Source organism: Somniosus microcephalus, chromosome 11 (genome assembly GCF_052327205.1).
Source record: "Somniosus microcephalus isolate GS21.2 chromosome 11, FLI_Smic_1.0, whole genome shotgun sequence".
Lineage (NCBI taxonomy): Eukaryota > Metazoa > Chordata > Chondrichthyes > Squaliformes > Somniosidae > Somniosus > Somniosus microcephalus.
In genome coordinates, this window is record NC_140997.1 from 22,433,621 (window position 1) to 22,458,456 (window position 24,836).

The window sequence follows — 24,836 nt, forward strand, 5'->3', positions numbered from 1 at the left end:
TGACTCCTGTGAATACTGTTGGAATGACAATCTGATGATTTCTCCCCCTGCCCCCCAGCCATTTGTAAGCCCAATGAGGCCTTTGGATTTGTGGTCCAGGCCAGTTGAAGCAGCAGGGGAGAGGAGAGAAGCCGAGAAAGGCACAGGAGCAGACCTTATGAATAAAACTCTTACTAGTTATTCTTATTCAGTTAATTCAAATAGTAATTTGAAACACCTTAATTCAGCTTGTTAAAGCACATCATTCTGAACAGCAGCACAAATTGAGGCTAATCCCATCAGACTACTAGCTACCCTCTGAACTTACAGCAATGCCAGGTTGTACCAATCCCAGAAGTGGGGGGACAGCAGAGCATTGAATTACTGCATCACGAAAGAGAGGGCCATCACCTGCAAGAGATTTTTAAAATTAGTTACTAGTTCCATTTCTGGTTTAGTAGAGTCTTGTTAAATCTTACACAAACACACCACAAAATAAACCATCACATACCTGCAATGTTACCCAAGGCCCACACAGCTTGCTCACTGATGTGCATGTGTGGAGAGGACAGGAGATCCACAAATGCTGGAATAGCACCTCCTTCCACCACAGCCCTGGTCTGGGTCGACGTGCCAGATGCAATGTTAGTCAGTGCCCAGGCAGCCTCAAACTGAAGTGCAGAGTCATCATTGCGACCAAGGAACTCCACAAACTTGTTCATTAGACCCGCTTCAATAAGCTCATCCAGTGGAGGTCGCCATGCCCGTGACAGAGCTTTCCTATCGAGAGGGGGAAAAAAGATACAAAAATCAATTGTGTGTGTTTTCCTCTATTTGTCATGCCTCACATCCAAAAGGGAAATTGCCAAGACTGGATTAGGCAATAGAATTTCTTCAACACTTGGGTTTGAATGCTGGGGAGACTAATGTGACCAAAACCTGTGTTGGATGCAATGGTTGTGTGAAATGTGCTTGGACAGTTGCTAGTGAGTCGGTCAATAGCATAAAATGCCAATTGAGAAGTCTCACCAAGTCTACAGAATGGTCAATGAGAAGTGGAAAAGGTCACATGGTATGCAAAAGATGCAGAGATTGATGTCCAGGCACAATAGAAGAGACTTCTATCATACATCAGAGTACAACACAAAAACAGCTGAATGCTTATTCTGTTTCTCCCCCAAGAATCTGGAGGCTTGATTTGCTTTCAGTTTAAGTGCAGCTGTATAGATTGATTTTTTTTTTTTTTTTTTAAACCATGAAACTTTAAAGCCTTTGCAGTGCAGTGTTGGTGGGGTGGTGGTGGTGGTGGTGGTTGGGGGGGGGGGGGGGGGGGGGGGGAGAGGAGGGGGAGTGGAGAGAGAAAGGACAGAGGAGCACCACAGTCAGCAACCCTAACACACCTAGTCAAGTATTAACACTAAAGCTGCAAGTACCTTCGTCACTGTAGGTATTAGTCCAAGATAGTACACAGTCATTTTTACTGGTGATCTGAAATTCAAACATGTACTTTACAGACCTAGAGTTGCAATGGAAATAGGATTTGTATGCATTGTGTCGATTGACTGGTTTGATTTGAACATTGCACAATGTTTTCCCTCTAATCTTCTAGCCGAGAAAGTGAGAGCACTTTTCTGATGAAGCAGCAAAATTTATACCTAGCTCCATATGTAGCTTGCAGCTGCAGTGGTGGGTCATGGCTGTTCATTCCCATCACAATCTCTTCTATGGTCATCTCACGGTCCTGAAGGGAGGGAAATAGCAGCCTTAAGGTTTAACCAAAGGATAAAATTACAAAGCAATTTTTGACATTGAAAGGTAACTGTCATTTGGTACTTGGAATCCTTCTCAATTGGTAAGAAATGGCTCAATTTTAAGATTAGATGTGCTAATCAACATCCAAAAATGGTACCAATCACCTATGTTCACATGACCTGGTACCTTACAAATAGGAAAACCAATCCACCAGTGTATGTTGTTAACCCATGTGGCAGATCATAAACTTGTATCTAAAAAGGTGGGCCAACAGCTCATTGTATCTATACCAGAGCACCACATCATAGAATGTCAAGTTGAAGCACATGCCACAGTTTTGTCTCAGCCTGGCTAGCCCATGGTGCTGAGCAAGGCCACACCCACTACCTGGGAAGAGATTGAAGAATCAGAATTGGCAAAGGATATAATAGGACACCCTGCCAGGTCACCTTAAATGTTGCAAAATTAAGACAAGATCTTACCAAAAGAAAATCTAGACAAAAAAATGATAGCAAGATAATAGTTTCAACTGGTATATTGTTGCCAGAGAAAGTTTGTCAATGTGAATGTCATACATACAATAACCCCAGCAGGTTTATGTGAAGAAAGGTCACCATCTGGGAACATGCTTATATTTCGTCTCTTCAGGATCTGTTCATCCCTTTTGGCTTTTCGCAATTCAATACAAAATTCAGCTCGCCGTCTCCTCAGTTCCTGGTTGAAGCAAAAACCAAGCATCAAGATTGGAGAACAGTAATTATAAAAAAAAAAGAGGAATTACAAAAAATTATTTCTACATTTTAAAACCCCATTTCAAGCAACTGGAACATTTTGCTGATCACTTCTGTAATTCCATGCACTGAACACTGCCAGGAACAATCATTTTAACATTCTGTTGGTCAAGAGCAGACGCCCCAAGTCAAGACTCACCATTACTGTCAGTCAAATGCAAGAGAGGGCAAGAGGTTAGTAGCAACTCCAGAGTTTATACAACTACTGAATGAGGTACTAATATACCTCTGAAAAACAGAGCATTGACATACTTATAGAATCAAATCAGATATCATGCATGATTATTCTTTAAAGTCTGTATAGGGAGGAAATTTAAAAAAAAGTGCAGGTGGTGAGGGAAGTGGTCAGAGGACAAGGATAGGGATGCAATTTCTGTGGAGGGAAAGGTTCAGGGGACAGGGGTGGGGTGGCAGGAAAGGGGAACCAAGATGGAGATTGAAATCAGATGATGAGACACTGCTTAATGCACAAGGTGGGTCTTAAGGTCATAGTGGACAACAAGGTTTTAATAAACAAAACGAGATGGAACAGGGTGAGGTGCTCAAAGAGACAAAAAGGTGCCAGAGGGAGGAGGTGAAAAAAAGCCAAATTGTGACTCGATAAGTGCTGTACTGCCACCATGGTGGTTTGGGCAGGGCAGGTGGTGCAAAGCATAGCCAGACAGAGCTTCAGTAAGGGGACGGTGTTGCCACCCAAGGCAAGGTTAAAGTCAATACAATCATCCACAATAAGGTCATAGATGGCAATGGCCTTGTTCATGAGTGAACAGACAGTCTGAAGGGAAATGCAGAGTGCACACCTTTAAGGTAGACTTTCCTGCTGCACCCTATTGAGTTTGCCAACTGGACAAAACCACACCTGGGTGGCATATCCAGCCAGTTACTTATTATATTGGAGAGTCTTCCTACTTCCAGGTCTAATTTGAAGATAACTAAAATCCAAAAGAAGAGTAGGAAATTCAAAATCATTGTTCAACCATCCAACCCAAGTACCTCTGCATTTTTGCCTTTATACTTGAAAGTTTTCATCCTCTCCTGCTCAGTTTCACAAGGGTTTAGCATCTTGACTGCCTGAATTAAGAAAAGCATAATTTGAAATCAATTACTTACAGCAAACTTCTGTTCCATCAACAGTTATACTATGCAAGAACCAGCCCAAGTACCTCTGCATTTTTGCCTTTATTCTTGAATGTTTTCATCCTCTCCTGCTCAGTTTCACAAGGGTTTAGCATCTTGACTGCCTGAATTTTAAAAAAATTGTATAATTGAAGATCAATTATGTACAGCAAACTTGTGGTTCTGTTGGCAACTTTAACACGACCCCCACCCCAAGATATCTGTGCTCCTGTAGAGCATCCGGGTTATAAAAATCGCTCAACCACTGGCAGCCGTGCCTCCTGTTGCACAGGCCCCAAGCTCTGGAATTCCCTGCCTAAACCTCTCCACTTCTTTCCTCCTTTTCGATGCTCCTTAAAACCCACCTCTGACCAAGCTTTTGGTCACTTGTCTTAATTTCTCCTTGTGGCTCTGTCAAATTTTTGTCTAATACTCCTATAAACACATTGGGACATTTTACTATGTTAAAGGCACTATATAAATACAAGTTGTTGTAGTACTGGTATTTTAAACAAGCAGTAAACACTTAGCCAAGCAACATCTTTTGAAGGAGCAGCAGATTGCATTAATAGCAATGCACTGAGCCATTAATGCAAAGTGAAATGAGAATTGAGCTAAGGAATCACAACCCAGGAAAGGCAAGCTATTGCAACATGAACTTTCTCACCACCCAATATGAAGTAATAAGCCCCAATATGTTCTATTCTTTAGCATATTACTCATTTATTGCTTCCTCCTTCCTTTAGTACTTTTAATTGTGGGAAATGAAGAAATTGAACTGCACATTTGTTAGAAGGTAGAATAATATCCAATTGAGATACAAAAGATTTCTTGGCATGCAAAACACCCCCATTTTACAGGTCCATTTTTAATAATGCAGCCATGTTTTACCTCATGGCCCAAGTGTAGATTTAATATATCTACATTTATAAATTCTGATTAAGCACAAAAATTAAATTTGAATTATCTGGATTTAGCCACATTGGCACATTTCCCCCCACCCCTACAATTCAGGATTTACATTTGACGTTACATTTCTTCACATTTTATAAAATCGTTGTACGAGTAAGGCTACCGTCAGAAATTTGAGATATACAATCACATTTGAGATTGCACATTCATACACAGCTTATGAAGTCACGGTCATGGGCAGGGGGGGGGAGAAATGGGGGTCTATGTATTGCAATGCCAGACTGCTTACGTGGGGAGCACTACAAGTCAGGGTGCCAAGTTAGGTAATTTGGCCATGGGTTTGGTTGTTGGGTCAGTGCCCTTCATGGGCAGTAGGTGGTTTGCTGAGCTCAGCGGCTAGTTTGTATCAAGTGGGTTTTCTGCTCCCGATTAATAGGATCTACCTACTACTGTGAAACAATTTCATTTTTAGTTCTGAAGGGTTATAACTGAAGCATTTCTTCCCCTCTACAGATGACCTGCTGAGCATTTCCAGCATCTTCTGTTTTTGTTCCAGAATCTGCAGTTTTTTTGCTGCAATTGAGAGAGACTTTTCCTTTGCAGAACTTGGTATTGAGGGCTGGGAATCAAGCAACATCATCAGCTTCCAGGACTGCCATGGCAATAAGGGCTAATATGCTCTGGAATTAAAAAAAGTCAGCTTCCTACTTGCAAGAGTTATTTTTTTGTTTTGCAAAACAGAAATTTCTGCTGATAAACAGTTAGAGAACATAGGAAGGGAGAGCCAGTACAAGTACACAATCAACCAGCATACAGAAAAGCTACAGTCACTGGAAATCATGCTTCCAACACTCCTACTGTACATCAGCTTTCAGCAATCAAAGTTCTCAGCAATAGGATTCAACAGACATCTCCAAACAAGTAAACGTTAAGCCTATATAAAATATTACAGAAGGATACATGAACTACTTCTCCCTCAGCTGCTAAATCAGCCATGATCATATTGAATGGCAGAGCAGGCTCGAAGGGCCGAATGGCCTACTCCTGCTCTTATTTTTCTATGTTTCGAAGTCAGTTATACATAATGTTTCACTTAGTCTAATGCCCTTATGGTGCATTCAAATACTTCATAGTATCATTGACTTGCCATGGTGAGTCAGTAACCATGCCCAAGTCTGTACTTGGCAAGGTTCATTAGCTTAGACTTATCTACACCAAAAGCCATCTGCCATTCTTTTACCTATTTAATTAGATCAATGTCCTTCAGCGTAATTCTCACTACTTACACATCTCATTTCAAATCAGGTCCTTTATACGGTCAGGAAGTAAATCCTTAAAAGCCAACGTCACTAGTGATTAGATCACTCAATTGTGTAGTGTAAGGCTACAATTATAATGATGTTCTGGAAAATTTTAAAAAGGTGGTAGAGTGAAAACAGAGAATTATAGACTGGTAAGCTTGACATTGGTAGTGGGGAAAATGCTAGAGTCCATTATAAAAGATGCAATAGCAGAGCACTTGGAAAACAGTGACAGGATCGGACAAAGTCAACATGGATTTACAAAAGGTAAATCATGCTTGACTAATCTACTGGAATTTTGAGAATGTGACTGGTAGAATAGATAAGGGAGAACCAGTGGATGTGGTGTATTTGGACTTTCAGAAGGCTTTCGATAAAGGTCCTGCATAAGAGATTGGCATGCAAAGTTAAAGCACATGGGATTGGGGGTAAGGTACTGACTTGGATAGAGAACTGGTTGGCAGACAGAAAGCAAAGAGTTGGAATAAACAGGGTCTTTTTCCTGAGTGGCAGGCAGTGACTCGCGGGGTACCGCAGGGATCGGTGCTAGGACCCCAGCTATTCACAATATATATTAATGATTGAGATGAGGCAACTAGATGTAATATCTCCAAGTTTGCAGACGACACAAAGCTGGGTGGGCATGTGCGCTGTGAGGAGGATGCAGAGAAACTCCAGTATGATTTGGACAGGTTGGGTGACTGGGCAGATGCAGTATAATGTGGATAAATGAGAGGTTATCCACTTCAGTGGCAAAAACAGGAAGACAGATTATCTGAACGGCAATAGATTGGGAAAAGGGGAAGCGCAACAAGACCTGGGTGTCCTTGTGCACCAGTCGCTGAAGGTAAGCATGCAGGTGCAGCAGGCAGTTAAGGCAGCAAATGGTATGTTGGCCTTCATAGCAAGAAGATTCGAGTACAGGAGCAAGGATGTCTTGCTGCAGTTTGTCAGGGCCTTGGTGAGACCACACCTTGAGTGTTGCGTGCAGTTTTGGTCACCTGATCTGAGGAAGGATGTTCTTGCCATGGAGAGAGAGTGCAGCAAAGATTCACCAGACTGGTACCTGGGATGGCAAGAATGATGCATGGAGAGATTGGGTCAATTAGGCTTATATTTGCTAGAGTTTAGACGAATGAGGGAATCTCATTGAAATTTATAAAATTCTAACAGGTAGACATTCGACTATGGTCACATGGAATATCTCAACAGGGTCCACTGCAGGTGCTTCCTCTACCGTAGGCAATGGTAGGCGCGACAGCCCATCAGCGTTTCCATGCTGTTTCGTACCCTTGTACTAGATGAAGGATGTTCCCAATGGCAGGGGAGTCCAGAACCAGGGGTCACAGTCTAAGGATAAGGGGTAAGCCATTTAGGACTGAGATGAGGAGGAATTTCTTCACCCAGAGAGTGATGAACCTGTGGAATTCTCTACCACACAAGGCAGTTGAGGCTAATTCATTAAATATATTCAAAAAGGAGTTAGATATATTTAAGGCTAAAAGGGATCAAGGGATTATAGGGAGAAAGCAGGGATAGGGTACTGAATTTGGATGATCAGCCATGATCTCATTGAATGGCGGAGCAGGCTCGAGGGGCCGTATGGCCTACTCCTATCTGTTACTATGTAAATAAATTTCACTTCACAGCAATGGCAGGGCACGCTCGAGGCCTTCCATGGCCAGAGGGAAGTGCATCATCACCCCAGTAACCAAACTAGTTTCATTTAAGGTTTTTTGTTAATTACAATCCATTTGCTTATGGTCTATACCAAAAAAGAGTACACCAAAGCTAGTGTAAATAGGGCTTAAATCTACAAAGGGGCCAACTCCAGTTTTAAGCTGTTTCAGTTGGTGCCTCGGAGGTTGGGCCAGAGTGGAGAGAAAGTGCCTAAAAAGGAAAGAGCATCATTCTCCAGCACCCTTCATTTTGATAAACACAAAAAGCAGCTAGCACCCATAACCTGACACAAGCCACCTTTACTAAAGGAAGATAGGGTAATCAAAAATCATTGGCACTCGAGAAGTTATGTACAGATAGTCTAATCACCCAATATAAACAAACCTTGAATCATACACCATCCTTTACAAGAACTGAAATTACTAGAAGCACTCCGCAAGTCCATCAACCATACAAAAAACAGGCAAGTTAACGTTTCAAGTATAACCCCTCCTTCTTTGAATATTATGAATACTTAATAGTCGGTTTTTCCTTCCGTAAACCAACGCAATAAAAAGGAGCTAGTTAATAAAAACCAACAACAAAATTCGGGAAATACTCAGCAGGTCAAACAGCATCTGGAGAGAGAAACAGAATTAACGTTTCAGGACGATGACATTTCGTCAGAACTGGTCAAAAAGGACCTCGTTACTTTGTCAGAAGAGAAGTGCATGGAACATTCACTGTGAACTTTCGGGTTATAAATACAAGTAAACCGATACATTTTAAATAAGTCACGCTTCTAGGCATTTTACACTCGATATCTACAACTATAGGAATTTACTTCAATGCAACAAATAACACAATGCCGCCATATCAAGAATGACCTGCTGCAAATGAAAACCTACCAAAAGCCATTCACTCACCAACCTCCAACACCAGCACTCACAGTGTAAGATTAGCCTAACTTTCCCTCCGGTTTAAATTTCCCGGGCCAGCCAAATGTTGCCAGCAATGTCACGTTCCACTCTACGCTGATTGGACAGTCCCTAACAAGCACCGCCCAGAACGCGCGGAATGTGACCATTCGCGGCGGCCTGGGACGGACCTGCCTGAATGGCTGCAGTGAAAAAGTAGAGCTTGTGGAAATTTTAGCATTGCTGTCTATAAATATATATTTCTCATTATATAATAATAAATTGACCTAATCTCTTAAACGACTATGCTGGGAGTTTAATACTGTTAAGTTCCCTTCTCCCTCATATGTTTGTTCAGCCTCCCCTTAAATGTATCTATACTATTTGCTTCAACCACTCCCTGTGGCAGCGAGTTCCACATTCTCACCACTCTCTGGGGAAAGAAGCTCCAGTACCAGCCTGTGGAAGTTAAAGAAACTTCTTTACCCAGAGAGTGGTGAGAATGTGGAACTCGCTGCCACAGGGAGTGGTTGAAGCAAATAGTATAGATACATTTAAGGGGAGGCTGGACAAGCATATGAGGGGGAAGGGAATAGAGGGTTATGCTGATAGATTTAGATGAGGAAAGACGGGAGGAGGCTCGAGTGCAGCATAGCCGAACTGGTTGGGCCGAATGGCCTATTTCTGTGCCGTATATCCTATGTCATCCTATGTAAGTTTCACAATATCAGTAACTGATACTTTTATTTTACACGAAGCCTCATTCTGTATTAGAAGAAACATAGTAATTAAAAAGAACAGATTTACAGCCAGTGTACCTATTTTAAAAATACACTGTTTCCAATAATCTGGCCAATCTATTGTGTTTTTAGTGTTTAATCAGCTGGCCTCTTAATGTCACAAATGGGGGTGGGGGGGTGATGTTAAACATAGAGCAAGGGGGAGAGGGCAATTCTCAATTGCCAACCGCCTGTTTCTTGCCAGCCATTGAAAATCGGGAGGGGGAGGGGGGCACCTCGGCCATCCCATTGACACCTAAGGATCGCCTAATGCAGTTTTTAGGTTGGAGGGTCCCATTGCACTTTTCATTTGATCACATGACATCCAATCATGTGACATTTGAACACATGCCCACCTCCAGCACCAGCCTGTGGAAGCTAAAGGTTTAATTAAACTGCCCTAAACTCAGTGCAGGGGCGATCAGCGTAATTATGCAATCAAACTGAGCCCGACAGTCCACGAAGATCAAAAATCTCCCTGTGCCCCTTTAGTCTTGACAAAGGGTTTTGACCCGAAACGTTGACTCTCCACGGATGTTGCCTGGCCTGCTGAGTTTTTCCAGCTTTTTCTGTTGTTATATCAAAAATGTCATCCCTATTCTGAGCTGAGCTAGCTCATCTCAGTCAGGGTGTCTAAAACCGCATAAACGTACAAGCAGTACACAGGATACAAAATAAAAACCTTCGGGAGAGACATCTATTTTCAGCAACTCTTCTTTTATTAATTTACTCAAAGCCCCAAAGTGCTTCAATAATGAATTTGAAATGTTGAAATAGAAAAGAAAAGCCCTGTCTCAGCTGGATGTAAAAGTTCCAGCGGCACTAAGTGAAGATGAGCAGGTGTACTCTCCTGGTGTGCTGGCTTGTATTTGTCCCTCAATCAGCATCACTAAAACAAATTATATGGTCACTAATCTCATTGGTGTTTCTGGCACCTTGCGTGCAAATTGACTGCCATGTTTTCTCTCCACTGCAACACTGACTATGATTCATTGCCGGTGTAGTGCTTTGGGACATCCTCAAGACCAGCATTTGCCGATGTCTGGGAGCCGATAATTGATCTGCCCTCTCAGATGCGGAATTGTGTATTGTACAGAGATGACTTCAAAGTGAGGTGGAAAATGATTTCAAATAGACCTTTTTTTTCCCAAATGCAAAATATTACAAATAAAACTTAGAGGGACAGATTTATAGAGCATCTATTATACGTCCGAATCACTTTAATCATTTTGTTGGGTAAGTTATTTTTGTATTTTTCCCTATTTCACTTTTCAAGTGAATGATTCACTTAGTGAGAGGGGAGGTAACTGACCTGATCTGGGAAACCCACTTTAATGAATTAGAACTAGGAGGCATAGCCTCAGGATAAGGGGTCGGCAATTTAAGACTGAGATGAGGGGGAATTTCTTCACTCAAGAGAGTTGTGAATCTTTGGAATTCTCTGCCCAAGGGGTTGTGGATGCTGAATCGTTGAGTATATCCGAGGCTGAGGTCGATAGATTTTTAGACTCTAAGGGAATCAAGGGGATGTGGCGATCGAGCGGGAAAGTGGAGTTGAGGTCGAAGATCAGCCGTGATCTTATTGAATGGTGGAGCAGGCGCGAGGGGCCGTATGGCCGACGCCTGCTCCTAATTCTTATGTTTATAATTGGTCTACCCAGGAATGGCACCAATAGTCTATCCTGCCATTATTTCCTTTCTTCCTGTGAGCTTGGGTTACTCACTGCATGGGAAATCACAGATGCGACCATTATCATATCCCTGTGTGGCACTGCATTGCAACACTACTGTGGCGCTATGACTCCCTTGTTGTAGTTCTCATTTTACATTGGCAGCAAAGCCTCAGATCTTAACAGAAATATTCAGTTGTTATCTTTTAAGTGGTGCCTATTAAGGGCTATGAAAGCAAGAGCAAGTTCTAAAGCTTCAGCACATTATGAATAATGTTAACTTATTTTGCTCTCTCAGTGTCAATGTTTCCATTTAAGAGGTTGTCATTTTGATGAAGAGTATCCTGGTAAGGGCAAAGGACTAGATTTATTTATACACATTAACATCATTAATTAGGACTGAAAGGATTCAAACGCAAGTGGGTGATGTTTCTAAAAATACAGTTGAAATGCACTTTAGAAGCAGACTAATGGCTCTCCAAGGATTTGTCTGTACCTCAAGAAGGCCTACTAGAGAAGTAAGTGGGAGTACTGCATCTGTTTGTGCACTCCAAGTGCTGAAAGATATCTGTGAACCTGACAGCAGGAAATGAACAATAATGGAGATCAAACCACTTTCCTTTACAGTGTTTTTTTTTGCTTTAATGGTATTTTTATGAAGCTAGGGATAGCAATGCTGACAAAACACAACACTTTAATTGTGTTTACACCAAGTCACCATCAAGCACTCCTCAGTTAAGCACAGTATGTGTAGAATGCCATACTGGAGCTCAACTTACATTTGAAATTGCTGCTAACGGAACACTGTCAGCTGTCAAATTTCTGTCAAGTCTTGTCCAAAGAATATTTTGTTTCCATGATTGCCCACTGCTATATTATCAAGTTTACAGAGAACATGACAGATATTGCATGTTCTGCACCATGTTCTACAAGACGACTAAATAAAGTGCATTTGAACTAATGTCGGAACAGCGCCTAATGATAATAAGGTGATAATATCTTTTCTGTGAAGGTGTCATTTGTAACTTAAAATGCACTTTAAAAAAATTATAGATGATAAATACTGATAACTGAATATACTTGATCAGTTGATTGTATTTTTGGAACTAAAGGTTATTTATTTACATGGGGCTAAATATATTTTATATCCATCACAAACATTAACTGGAGGTCCTGGTGGAGGAGATCCAGAGGAGGAGGAATGTCCTATACCCACAGAGAGGAAGGGGGCCACAGAGGCAACTAATGCGGCGCATGTGGGAGGAGATCGCCCAGGAGGTGACAGCCAGGAGCCCTGGCCCCAGGTTATGGCTCCAGTTCTGCAAGAAATTTTACGACTTGACATGACTGGTCAAGATAAGATCCCATCTGACAAACACACTTCTCAATAACTGCACCACCAGCAGCATCACAACCTCAACACATTCCATCCACTCCACACTGACAATTCACACACCCCACATTATTGCATTCTTCACAGGCACTACTCACACCTCAAACACATCTCACAACTCTTCAACCATATGAAGCATCACACACACACACACACACCTGTCAATACATTCATTCACAATCACTACTCATTCTCTTCCAGGACAAGATAGCACATAACAGGTGGCAGCAGGACCTGACCAAGGGAGGGGAAACATGCGTGCATGAGATCACTCCCCTTGAAGAGGCAGTGCTGGCCATGATCGGGAGGCGAGTGGCAGGTGCCATGGCCAGAGGCAGAGCAGGGGACATGTTGCCTCGAGGTATGTGACCACTCCAGCTTCCTAACAGATCCACAACTATTCTTGATCCCTAATTGCCAAAACCTATCCTCACTCCCAAGCTCCATATGGTCTTATCACATACATCCTACTATAGTGGCCACATGCACTTCACCACTCATGTGAGGTCATTAAACTTCTTCCTGCACTGCGTCCACATCCTCGGGGCTACACTGCTGCAATTCACCACAGCCTCCTGGCCCCCGTGTGGAAACAGCACCTCTCTCCTCAAGTTGACCTCCTCCACCAAGGCCTCCAGTGCTGCATCGGAGAACCTTGGCACACGCTCTCTCCCCTGTTGTGAGACAATTGTTGCTTTTTCCTCCTCTCACTCTCTTCCCCAGCCAGTTCAATGAGCTACTGCAGACAGAATGCACCACCCCTTTAAGAGGTGCAGACTGCCTTTAAGAAGTGCAGGCTAGCTTTAATTGGTGTTAGCCTCAGTCGAACTTGGGCCCCCTGCTGATCGTTCAGCCACTCTGCAGCGCATTCAGTGCTGGGCTGAATGCCGCAATCATGTTAATCTTCAGGTGGCACAAAGTTCGTGTACTGTCTGCATTCATTTGTACAGGTGCTGGGGGATCGCGCATCACAATCCCTGTGCCTGTTTTCGGGGGGCAAACAAATTTCTAGGCCATATTGTGTAATAGCAGGATATCGTGTGTAATAGCAGGACATAGTGTGTAATAGCATGACATCGTGTGTAATAGCAGGACATAGTGTGTAATAGCAGGACATAGTGTGTAATAGCAGGACATAGTGTGTAATAGCAGGACATAGTGTGTAATAGCAGGACAGAGTTAGTAATAGCAGGGTATAGTGTGTAATAGCAGGACAGAGTGTGTAGTAGCAGGACATAGTGTGTAATAGCAGGACAGAGTGTGTAGTAGCAGGACATAGTGTGTAATAGCAGGACAGAGTGTGTAATAGCAGGACATAGTGTGTAATAGCATGACATCGTGTGTAATAGCAGGACATAGTGTGTAATAGCAGGACATAGTGTGTAATAGCAGGACATAGTGTGTAATAGCAGGACATAGTGTGTAATAGCAGGACAGAGTTAGTAATAGCAGGGTATAGTGTGTAATAGCAGGACAGAGTGTGTAGTAGCAGGACATAGTGTGTAATAGCAGGACAGAGTGTGTAATAGCAGGACAGAGTGTGTAATAGCAGGGTATAGTGTGTAATAGCAGGACATAGTGTGTAATAGCAGGACATTTTGTGTAATAGCAGGACAGAGTGTGTAATAGCAGGACAGAGTGTGTAATAGCAGGACAGAGTGTGTAATAGCAAGACATTGTGTGTAATATCAGGGTACAGAGTGATACCAGTTCCACCATTGTTGTTGAGTGGAGTTGCTGTGTGTGGGCCATGAACCTCCCATGCAAAAGAAAAAAGGAAGTGGAGGGAAAGTCACCCCAAGGTGATCTTGTGCACCTCCAGGCAGCCAATGGTACAGTAACATAGGCAGAGTCTAGGGAGCTTATTGCCTGCCTGCTGTCCTGGCCAGGGTTAGTGGGCAATACCAGAGAATCATAAGGGAGATAATAATAAATACATTTGTACTAAAAATGTTTAAATGAGTTTTTCTGATGCATGAACGAGTTAATCTAGTAACTACCTGAGATGTACCGGATAGGTCTTCAGCTTGATCCGCAGTCTGTGCTGAAGTAGTGGATCTAGGAACCTAGGGACAGGAGTAGGCCCATTCAGCCCCTCGAGCCTGTTCCGCCATTCAATTAGATCATAGCTGATCTGTACCTCAAGCCCCATGTGCCCACCTTTGCTCCATGTCCCTTGATCTGAGCCAGGGTAGGGGGCGCTACAACTGACGTCAACACCCTGGGTTAGGGAGGGAAAATGTGGCTGGGGTTCCCACTCCTGATTGCTCCTCTGCTGTAAGAGTATGTCTGTCTGAGCACGGGCTTGGGCTCCTCTGCCCTGCACATTCAAATGGCCTGTTGGCACTGTCAAAGTTCACACATACATAATGGCCACTCGGGCAAGGTACTGGAAGACAGCCAGTGCCGTGGATCCAATGCCAGCAAGGAATTGGCGTCTTCAAGTGAAGAGGGGAGAAAAGAAATTTGATGAGGAAAATGAATTTAAAGGGCAGGGAAAAAATGAACGTACTTCACTGCCTTCGTACAGTACACACCAAAATGTGTGAGAGTACAAAACTCCTTCGGGATTCACAGACAGACTAATTATAAAAATCAGCCTGTTCTCTGAGGACAAGATGGCCACTACAGCTTTCAAAATCTGCATTTTTCTCCATGAGATTGGTAAAGATTACTTCCTTGATGTTTTTAAAGGCTCGGCATATTTTAATTTAATGTTGATGGCATAATTAATCACATTGTGCTTCCACCACTAACCATCTGTCCTGTTTAACTAAACAGTATATGTTTGCATGCAATTTTAAATCCCCTACCCTTTTGATGAAAAATGTAATGAAAAGAGGACTCTCAGGGATTACCATTTTCAGTAATGCAGGGCTGATGGAATTGCTGCTATATATTTCTGCCTACCTGCAGCCTGACCTCATTTTCTAGGTAGTGCACAGTACAGGGTACTATGTGTGATAACCACACTAACAGCGGTACGGACCCCAGCAATTTTGAAGAAGTAAATATACAATCCACTACAGAAAGCTGCTTCTACTTCATCACTACTTGAAGTCCTATTTAAACTGATTTAAAGTGTATGTGCATCATTTTGGATTTTTAAATGATTTATTTAAGCCTTATATATACCCTTACACTGGTGAAAGCAGGCCCTAAGCCTGCTTTTACCAGCCCTAAGAGGTGCATGGGCAATTGCTGGGTAGTTGTTGGGCAAATACCAGCAATACTCATTTTTCAGGCGGTTCGGATGATCTGTCAACGCGTACCTTGAAAGATCGCAAGGTCCAGATTCCACACGGAAATCCGGTCACCGAGACTGCAATTTCTGCTCTATTTTCTGTTTGTGTCCCTCCAGAATTGATTTCTTGAATGCCCTTCGGATGAATGCCCTCCTCAACTCTTCACATGTGGCCAAACTTGGTGGCTCAAGATCCCGTACTTTCATCATCCCTGTTTTCCACCTAGCTCCACTAGCTCCCTGCACCCCCCCAGGACATCAATTTTAAAATCTTTGGCCTCACTTCAAGTCCCTCGGTAGTCTCACCTCTTATCTGAGTGATCTTCTCGCCTAACTCTGGCTTACTGCCACTCCCTCTGCTCCATCATCGCAGGCTGTTGTTCCTGTCACTTCTGTTTGCACCTCTCTCCGTAAACCACATGCTCTGCTCTCTCTGGCTCTTTCTCCAAAAGCAACGGCTGTGCATTTGATTCCCCGTTAATCCCTTTCACCTGCTGCTTAGCATCCTTTTTCTCCCCTTTGTCAAGGGCCCTGATGTGATTTCCTATGTGATAGGCATTGCAAAAATACAAATGGTTGCTTCTTTTGTACTGTGAAATTTAGGCGTTCAGTGAAGGGAAGCAGCAGAAATTACCGACTACATTAGTGCAAAATATTGCACAGTATCTGGCTTGGTTTTCCATGTCCATGTTTGGTTATGATGTTCGCGGCAAGGTGTCTGGTCTCATTCATCCTGGAAGAACACACCGATCCTTCGAGAAAGGCTGACAACAGCTGAGCAATATAAGCAGAGCAGCACAAACATTGCAACTACTCTCTGCTGTCTGTACATTATCAAATGATAATGTATCTGCTTTCCTTTCACGGGGTTGTCTCAGTTTCAGCTTATAGAACCGAGCACTTAGAGCAGAATTTAATGGCTGCTGTCTTTTCTTTCATGATCAGTTTTTCATTCTTGTCATTAATACAATTTTCCCCCCAACACCAGTAGGGCATGCAATATCGAACATTTGTACAAAACCCAGGTGGTGTTCTAGATACTGTCAAAATTATATCGATTCTGAGATAAGGGAGCACTATTTTTATGAAATTGCATTTGACAGTTACAAAAATGATGTCAAAATGTATAATTACACCAGAAAAAACATCATTGTGTAACTTGTGCTTGATGGCATCCAGCCTCGGGCTGAGAAGTGGCATTTGCGCCATCTAAGTTTAGGTGTGTGATAGAATACTCACCACTTGCCCTGGGTGGGTGCAGTCGCAACACACTTGTGAAGCTGCAATTATACAGGGCCCTGGTGAGATCACACCTGGAGTATTGTGGACAGTTTTGGTCTCCTTAACTAAGGAAGGTTATACCTGCCATAGAGGGAGTGCAACGAAGGTTCACCAGACTGGTTCCTGGGATGGGGGGATTGTCCTATGAGGAGAGATTGAGTAGACTAGGCCTATATTCTCTAGAGTTTAGAAGAATGAGAGGTGATCTCATTGAAACATACAAAATTCTTACTGGGCTTGACAGGGTAGATGCAGGGAGGATGTTTCCCCTGGCTGGGGAGTCTAGAACCAGGGGTCACAGTCTCAGAATAAGGGGTCGGCCATTTAGGACTGAGATGAGGAGAAATCTCTTCACTCAGAGGGCGGTGAATCTTTGGAATTCTCTACCCCAGAGGGCTGTGGAGGCTCAGTCATTGGGTATATTCAAGACAGAGATCGACAGATTTTTGAATATTAAGGGAATCAAGGGATATGGGGATAGTGCAGGAAAGTGGAGATGAGATAGAAGATCAGCCATGATCTTATTGAATGACAGAGCAGGCTCGAAGGGCCAAATGGCCGACTCCTGCTCCTATTTCTTATGTTCTTATGTTCTTAGGCTCTGCACCATCCAGGACAGTGCAGTTTGTTTGATTGGTACCCTTGCCGGTGGACTCAGTATTCACCCCCTCCACCACTGCCACACTGCTGCAGTATGTACAGGATAAGAACATAAGAAATAGGAGCAGGATTAGGCCACTTGGCCTCTCGAGCCTGCTCCGCCATTCAATAAGATCATGGCTGATCTTGGGCTCAAAGCCACTTCCCCGCCCGCTCCCCATAACCCTTCACTCCCTTATCTTGCAAAAATCTGTCTATCACCACCTTAAATGTATTTAATGACCCAGCCTCCACAGCTCTCTGGGGCAGAGAATTCCACAGATTTACGACCCTCTGAGAGAAGTTCCTCCTCATCTCAGTTCTAAAAGGGCGACCTATTATTCTGAGACTGTGCCCCCGAGTTCTAGATTTCCCCTCGAGGGGAAACATCCTCTCTGCATCTACCTTGTCGAGCCCCCTCAGTATCTTATATGTTTCAATAAGATCACCTCTCATTCTTCTAAACTCCAATGAGTATAGGCCCAGCCTGCTCAACCTTTCTTCATAAGTCAACTCCCTCATCTCAGGAATTAACCTCGTGGATCATCTCTGAACTGCCTCCAATGCAAGTATATCCTTCCTTAAATAAGGAGACCAAAACTGTACGCAGTACTCAAGGTGTGGTCTCACCAATACCTTGTACAGTTGTAGCAGGACTTTCCTGCTTTTATACTCCAACCCCCTGCAATAAAGGCCAACATTCCCTTTGCCTTTTTGATTACTTGCAGTTCCTGCATGCTAACTTTTTGTGTTTCTTGCACAAGGACCCCCAGGTCCCTCTGAACTGTAGCATTTTGTAATCTCTCTCCATTGAAATAATAATTTGCTTTTTTTATTTTTCCTGCCAAAGTGTATAACCTCGCACTTTCCCACATTATACTCCATCTGCCAAATGTTTGCCCACTCACTTAGCCTGTCTATATCCCTTTGCTGATTCTTTGAGTCCTCTGCACAACTTGCTTTCCCACCCATCTTTGTATCATCCGCAAACTTGGCTACATTACACTCGGTCCCTTCATCCAAGTCATTAATATAGATTGTAAATAGTTGAGGCCCCAGCACCGATCACTGTGGCACCCCACTGGTTACCATTTGCCAACCGGAAAATGGCCCATTTATCCCGATTCTCTGATTTCTGTTAGTTTCTGTAGGATGCATTACAGCAGATCACCAAGGTTACATTGACAGCACCTCCCTCCCTTGTGACTCCTACACTGAGAACAACAAGGGCAGCAATGTCATGGGAACTCCATTACCAACAAGTTTGCTTCCATATAACTCACCATCCTGACTTGGACATATGTCACGGTTCCTTCATTGTTACTGGGTCAATGTCCTGGAATTCCTTACCTAACACCATTGTAGAAGTAGCATCACCATAGGTACTAAAGTGATTCAAGGAGAAGGCCCACCGCCTTCGCTGGGAAACTAGGGATGTGCATAAAATACAGCCTTCGCAGTGCCACCCACCTCCTGAGATCAAATTTTTAAAATCCTCTTCAGGAAATTTTGCACCCTAGACCCTGATTCTGTGCCACTCCCCAACTGCTCAGCCAGTCTGAATTTCACAGTGTGCAACCTCAGTGTTCTGTTTCATACTGAGTTGTGCTTCAAACCCCGTATCTTATCCATCACCAAGACTTCCTATTCTTGCCCTGTAACATTGCCCACCTCTGTCTTTACTTCATCCCCATTGCTGCTGAAACCCCCTTCCACACCTTCATCATCTCCAGGCTCAATGGGCTGGATTTTGTCAATGGGGACGTGATGGGAGGTGGGACTCCCACTTTTTGGCTTGTAGTCCCGCCTCCATCGATTTGTGGCCAACCCGCACGATTTTCCCTTGATTGGCCTTGTTGAGCCCACCCAGCGGACTCAGCAGGCCAATTAAGGGACACTCAGTTACAGGTGACGTCAGGGATTGACATTTCATCTGTCAAGAGCTTTTGACAGATGAAATATCAGCATTTGACAGCTCTGTGAAGCTGTCAAACACTGACAATCTGACTTCTAACTTGAGTCCTTCTCCACAGGCTCAGTTAGAAATCTCTCCAGAACAGAAAGCTGAAGGCTGCAGCTTTTGACAGCTCGCGGCCATTCTGCTTTCTGTGCCGGTGAGATGAGGGACTCCCAAGACCTGAAGGAAGGAAGCCTGCATTAGTAAGTAAAGGTAAGTAAAACTTATTTAAACACTTTACACACACCAAACACACTTACCTCTGCACACATGCACCCATCACTCACCTGAACACCGGACATCTCGAATCCTCCAAGCCCTTCAGCCCGACGGTCCGCCTCGCTAACTTAGCGTGGTTTGGAGCCGTCGGGCAGCCCACACTTCAGGGCTAAAAATAGGGATTAGGCCAAAAACTGCCTGTTAACTACCTGTTAACAGGCAGTTAATTGGCACTAATTCCCTTCCCGCCTCGGGGAGGTGGCTCCCAGCACAGGTCGGGTACCCGCCTCCTGGGAAACGGGCATGGAGGCGGGTTGGGGGCGGGAAGGGTTTGTGCCTCCCGATTCTGCAATTTTCCCCCCACTCCCGCCTCCAAACCCGCCTCCACGGGGCTTGGAAATTCGAGCCCAATGCCCCTGAGTTTCATTACTGGCCTCCCAAACTCCACACAGCATAAACTTCAATTCATACAAAACTCCGCCACCTCCATCCTAATCTGCACTAAACACCACGTGCCGATCACCCATATCCTTGCCAACCTTCAATGGCTCTCCATCCCAAATACAAAATTGGCAAAATTGATCTTTGCCAGCAACACAAAATGTGTTCAGAGCAAATCGGCAGCCAGTTTTTGCACCACGCTTGATTTTCTCTTGATTTGATTGGGCGTGGTGTGAAATGGGCTGCCAATTCGCTATGAGCACATTTCGTATTAATGGCAAAGATCAATTTCATCCCCAGAATCCTCATTTACAAATCTGTCTATGGGCTGGCTCAACCCCATCTTCACAACCACTTCCAGCTCCATGTCCAAGCTCACACCCTCTGCACTTACTGTTCAATCGCCTTCCTTCAATTCCAGGGACTTCCGACTGCACTCCTGAGCTCTCTCCCTGAACCAGTCTGCCTTGCTGATCTCTCCTCACTTCAAAAAGCCTCTTCAAAGTCTACTCTTCAACCATGCCTTCATTCACCTTCCCTAGCTCTTCCACTGCTGGTCAGTGTCCAATCCTCTGTAAAGAAAACATATAGCAACAACAACAACAACTTGCACTTATATAGCACCTTTAACGTAGTAAACTGTCCCAAAGCGCTTCACGGGAGCTTTACCAAAAACAAATTGGCACTCTGGGCTGGATTTTGTGAATGGAGGTGAGTTGGAGGCGGGACAGCTGCTTGTCGTGTCAATGTCCCGCCTCCATCCTCGCCTGACCAACCAGAGAGATTTTCCCCTGATTGAGCTTGTTAAGCCCGCCCTGTGGGCTCAGCAGGCCAATTAGGGAGGAAGTTACTGACAGATCACGTCAAGATCAGATGTGCCATCTGTCAAGACTTCTTCAAAGAAGAAATGTCAGCGTTTGACAGCTCTGTGAAGCTGTCAAACACTGACATTCTCTTTAGTTTGATGATTCCTTGGCCTAGAAATTGGCCTGAGGCGCCCAAGCGGCGCAAAGTTCGCCTGGGCGCTGGAATTTGCACCGCGATCGCCGCATTAGCGATCGCCGCAAATTCAGTTGAAGTGCCCCTAGAGGGAGACGGGGCGCGACTCGAGGTGCTCCGCGTCCCTTTTAGGGCGCTGAAAGTGAATTTCGCAGCGCTACGTGCCGCAGCGTGTGGCACTGCGGCACGGCACACTGCGATACTGCAGGCCTTCCTCCCACTGTTAAGGGGGAGGGGCCTGCAGCAGCGCGAGCCCCGATCGCGAGTGCCGGCAAAAGAGCCCGGCACCAAGGAGAAGTGCCGGGCTCTCGGGAAACAGCCGGCAATGCTGCGGGGCGGGGGGTCAGGAGGCCGGGGACAGAGGTGCTGGCAGGCGGCTGCCAAAAAAGCGGCCGCCCCGCACCTCCACCGACGCAGCAAGGCCCCGTGAACCGGGCGCAGGTAGCGAACGGTGCTACAGCGGCGTTCGCTACCAAATATCACGATCGGGGCGCTGCGCACACCGATGACGTCATCGGTGGCGGCGCAGCGCAAAAGGCTAACGCCACCATTAGCGCCCCTGCTGAATATCGCGGGAGGCGCAGCCAGTGGCGCTACAGCCACTAACTGCCTCTTTAGGCGCTAACAGGTGGCGCTACTCACCCAATTTCTCCCGCCTTGTGTTCAAGACTCATCATACCTTTCAAATTTGTGAATTTCACATGGTGAGGTTCCAACAGCCAGTCTGTGAAATTGACAAGCAGGATGTCAGCTCTCCCGATCCACCGTGGCTAAAGGCTGTAGAAAGAAAACAAGGTAAGTGAACACATTTTTAAACTTATCACTCACCTTGCACACTTACCACTCCACACTTGCACCCATTATGCTTGTTAACAAGCAGTTAAAAGGATTAAATGCCTTTCCCGCCTCCAGGAGACGGGACCCGAAGCGGCACATCTTCCCGCCTCCTGGCAAAAGGGCACGGAGGCGGGATGGGGGCGGCTTTGCCATCCGCCCCCACTTTCTCCGAATTTACTGGCTGTCCCGCCTCCATGCCCACCTCCTCGGGGCTTGGAAAATCCAGCCCCATGCCTTCTGAGGAGATATCATGGCAGGTGGGCAAGAGGTTGGTCAAAGAGGTAGGTTTTAAGGCGCGATCTTAAAGGAGGAGAGAGAGGTAGAGAGGCGGAGACGTTTAGGGAGGGAATTTCAGAGCTTAGGGCCCAGGCAGCTGAAGGCACGGCCGCCAATGGTGGAGCGATTATAATCGGGGATACATCAAAAGCACAGGAAAAGTGTGAATTAATTCTTGTTGTATTGTCTGCTATCTTTTGTCAACAAGAAATAAATCTCGGTGCCCAAAAAACGTGATGAGGGACGGAGGAAATAGGAAATCGTTCAGGCTGGCCACCGTGCTCAGTGATATAAGTGAGCACAATCTTTAGCATATGCCACAGGACTTTTCTCCCCATGGAAAACCAAAAAAGACAATTGAAAAGTGAAGTACAAATTTCTCTGATGGTTAAGCTGTTAGCAAATTCCCTATCATGAGTGATAGGGACAATATCTAGGAATTACATCAGATGAAGTAACCTTCAAGGATAGTTTCACATTCTTGCCAGAAATTGCAACACAGTTGCCATAGTAACTAACTGGATTACAGTAAGGCCATATAGATTTATTTAAAAGGGAATATCTGCCAATTTTTCTTCGAGAAGGAGGGAGAGAGAAACAGTGGGAGCAACAGACAGAGACAGAGATGCGAATGAAAGTGTGTGTGAGAACTAGATAAAGAGAAAGAGGGAAAGCAAACGGAATGATCAAGAGAGACAAGGGAGTAGGAGACAAGCAGAGAGGTTGTTACTGGATCGAGTTGCCAACTCTGGTTGGAAGTATTCTGGGAGATCTCATCATATGACCCCCCCAACCGCCCCGCCCCCACACTCCCGCCATTGGTCGCCCGGCACATCCAACCTCGCGGTGCCCCACCCTCCCACGCCAATTGGACAGTGAACAGACTCTTGGCTATTGGATGATTCTTGACTGCCAATCAAACAGCCCTCCCTTCCTCCCCACCTAATTGGCAATATTTTTTGTAACTGATCAACAAAACCGTTCAAAGAAAATGAAAAAAAAATCACATTAGATCTATTTAATGCCCCCATGATTTTTCTCCCGGGTTGCTTACAGGGATTTTCCTGGAGATTAATCTTCAAATACTGGAGACTCCTGGTCAATCCTGGAGGGTTGGCAGCCCGATGAGTGGATGACACAGGCACATTTTAAAACTTTTATTCATGGACAATGCCGTAGAGTTTACATTAAATTTCATTAAATGTTCAGGGGGATCTGGGCATGAGGCCTAACATTGTGGGTTCTGATGAAGTCCGAATTTAATCCACCCAAACCAAACCAATCCAAGTAGCCCCCACTGCCAAATAAATTGTGCTCACATTCTGATCCTAGCCGACTATAAACAGAAAGAGCGGGGTGAACGAGGCTGTACTGAATATTTAGTCGCGCAGTTCAGAAAATATTTGAAGCAATCTTCAACAGCCTGGGATTAAGGCTGGGTTTTTCTCTTTCCTTGCAGCCTCTGACTTTTTACCATTTTGAATTTTACGTGCTGTGTCACCCTTTGCTCCCGCTGTTAATTCTTTCTTTGTCTAAAGCCGTTAGCTTCTCACGATTCTCCTACTTGTCTCCACCATGAGATTCCCTCAGCCTTCGCTGATTGTGTTCCAGATTACTGGCCAATATTTATCCCTCAACCAACATCACTAAAAACAGATTATCTGGTCATTATCACATTGCTGTTTGTGGGAGCTTGCTGTGCGCAAATTGGCTGCCGCGTTTCCCACATTACAACAGTGGCTCCACTTCCAAAGTACTTCATTGGCTGCAAAGCGCTTTGGGACGTCCGGTGGTCATGAAAGGCGCTATAGAAATGCAAGTCTTTCTTTTCTTTCTAGACATGTTGAAAATCAGCTGAACCGGCTGAAGGGTTTCCTGACTAATGAGGCTCAGAAGACACCCCTCCCTCCCCCTCCCCACAGTAGTTCTGTTAGCAAATGGGAGCTTTTTTATTCTCAATCTAACCTTCTTTAGAAGCCTTAGTAAAGTGTCTACAGCATGGGCCAGAGACTAGGCTACAACACTGCAATGCCAATCCACCAACATTCATTCCCTTCTAATGTGGGTTTGGTGAATTTTTCCTTATTTGCGTCAGCTGTGGCTCAGTGGATAGCACCCTCTCCTCTGAGTCAGAAGGTTGTGGGTTCAAGTCCCACTCCAGAGACTTGAGCACATAAAGCAAGGCTCACACTCCAGCGCAGTGCTGAGGGAGTGCTACACTGTCGGAGGTGCCGTATTTCAGATGAGATGTTAAATTGAGGCCCCGTCTGCTCTCTCAGGCGGACTTAAAATATCCCCTGGCACTATTTTGAAGAAGTGCAGGAGAGTTATACCCGGTGTCCTGGCCAATATTTATCCCTCAATCAACATAACAAAAACAGATTATCTGATCATTATCACATTGCTGTTTGTGGGAGTTTGCTGTGCGCAAATTGGCTGCCGCGTTTCCCACATTACAACAGTAACTACACTCCAAAAAAAGTACTTAATTGGCTGTAAGGCGTTTTGAGACATCCGGTGGTCGTGAAAGGCGCTATATTAATGCAGGTCTTTCTTTCCCTCAGTCTTCTGCATAGACACTTTTTGTAGCATATGGTTCAATACAAATCCATTTAATTTATATTTACCCTGTCTTTTACTTCACAACTTCATCTCTGCTGTCTCCCTGTGACAC

The 24,836-nt window shown here is 44.6% G+C and overlaps 1 protein-coding gene across 1 annotated transcript in view; it reads right to left on the reverse strand.

The window, feature by feature from the left end:
- The window catches only part of LOC147110375 (importin subunit alpha-5-like), a 30,244-nt gene extending 21,722 nt beyond the window's left edge, over positions 1–8,522 (reverse strand). Inside the window, exons 1-7 of the mRNA XM_086000323.1 lie at positions 8,419–8,522; positions 3,686–3,763; positions 3,516–3,593; positions 2,311–2,445; positions 1,635–1,720; positions 491–759; positions 308–390 (exon numbers count right to left, since the gene is read on the reverse strand). Of these exons, the coding sequence (XP_085856449.1) occupies positions 308–390; positions 491–759; positions 1,635–1,720; positions 2,311–2,445; positions 3,516–3,593; positions 3,686–3,754 (720 nt within the window). The 5' untranslated portion in view covers positions 3,755–3,763; positions 8,419–8,522. The remainder of the gene's footprint in view (positions 1–307; positions 391–490; positions 760–1,634; positions 1,721–2,310; positions 2,446–3,515; positions 3,594–3,685; positions 3,764–8,418) is intronic.
- Between the last annotated feature and the right edge of the window lie 16,314 nt (positions 8,523–24,836).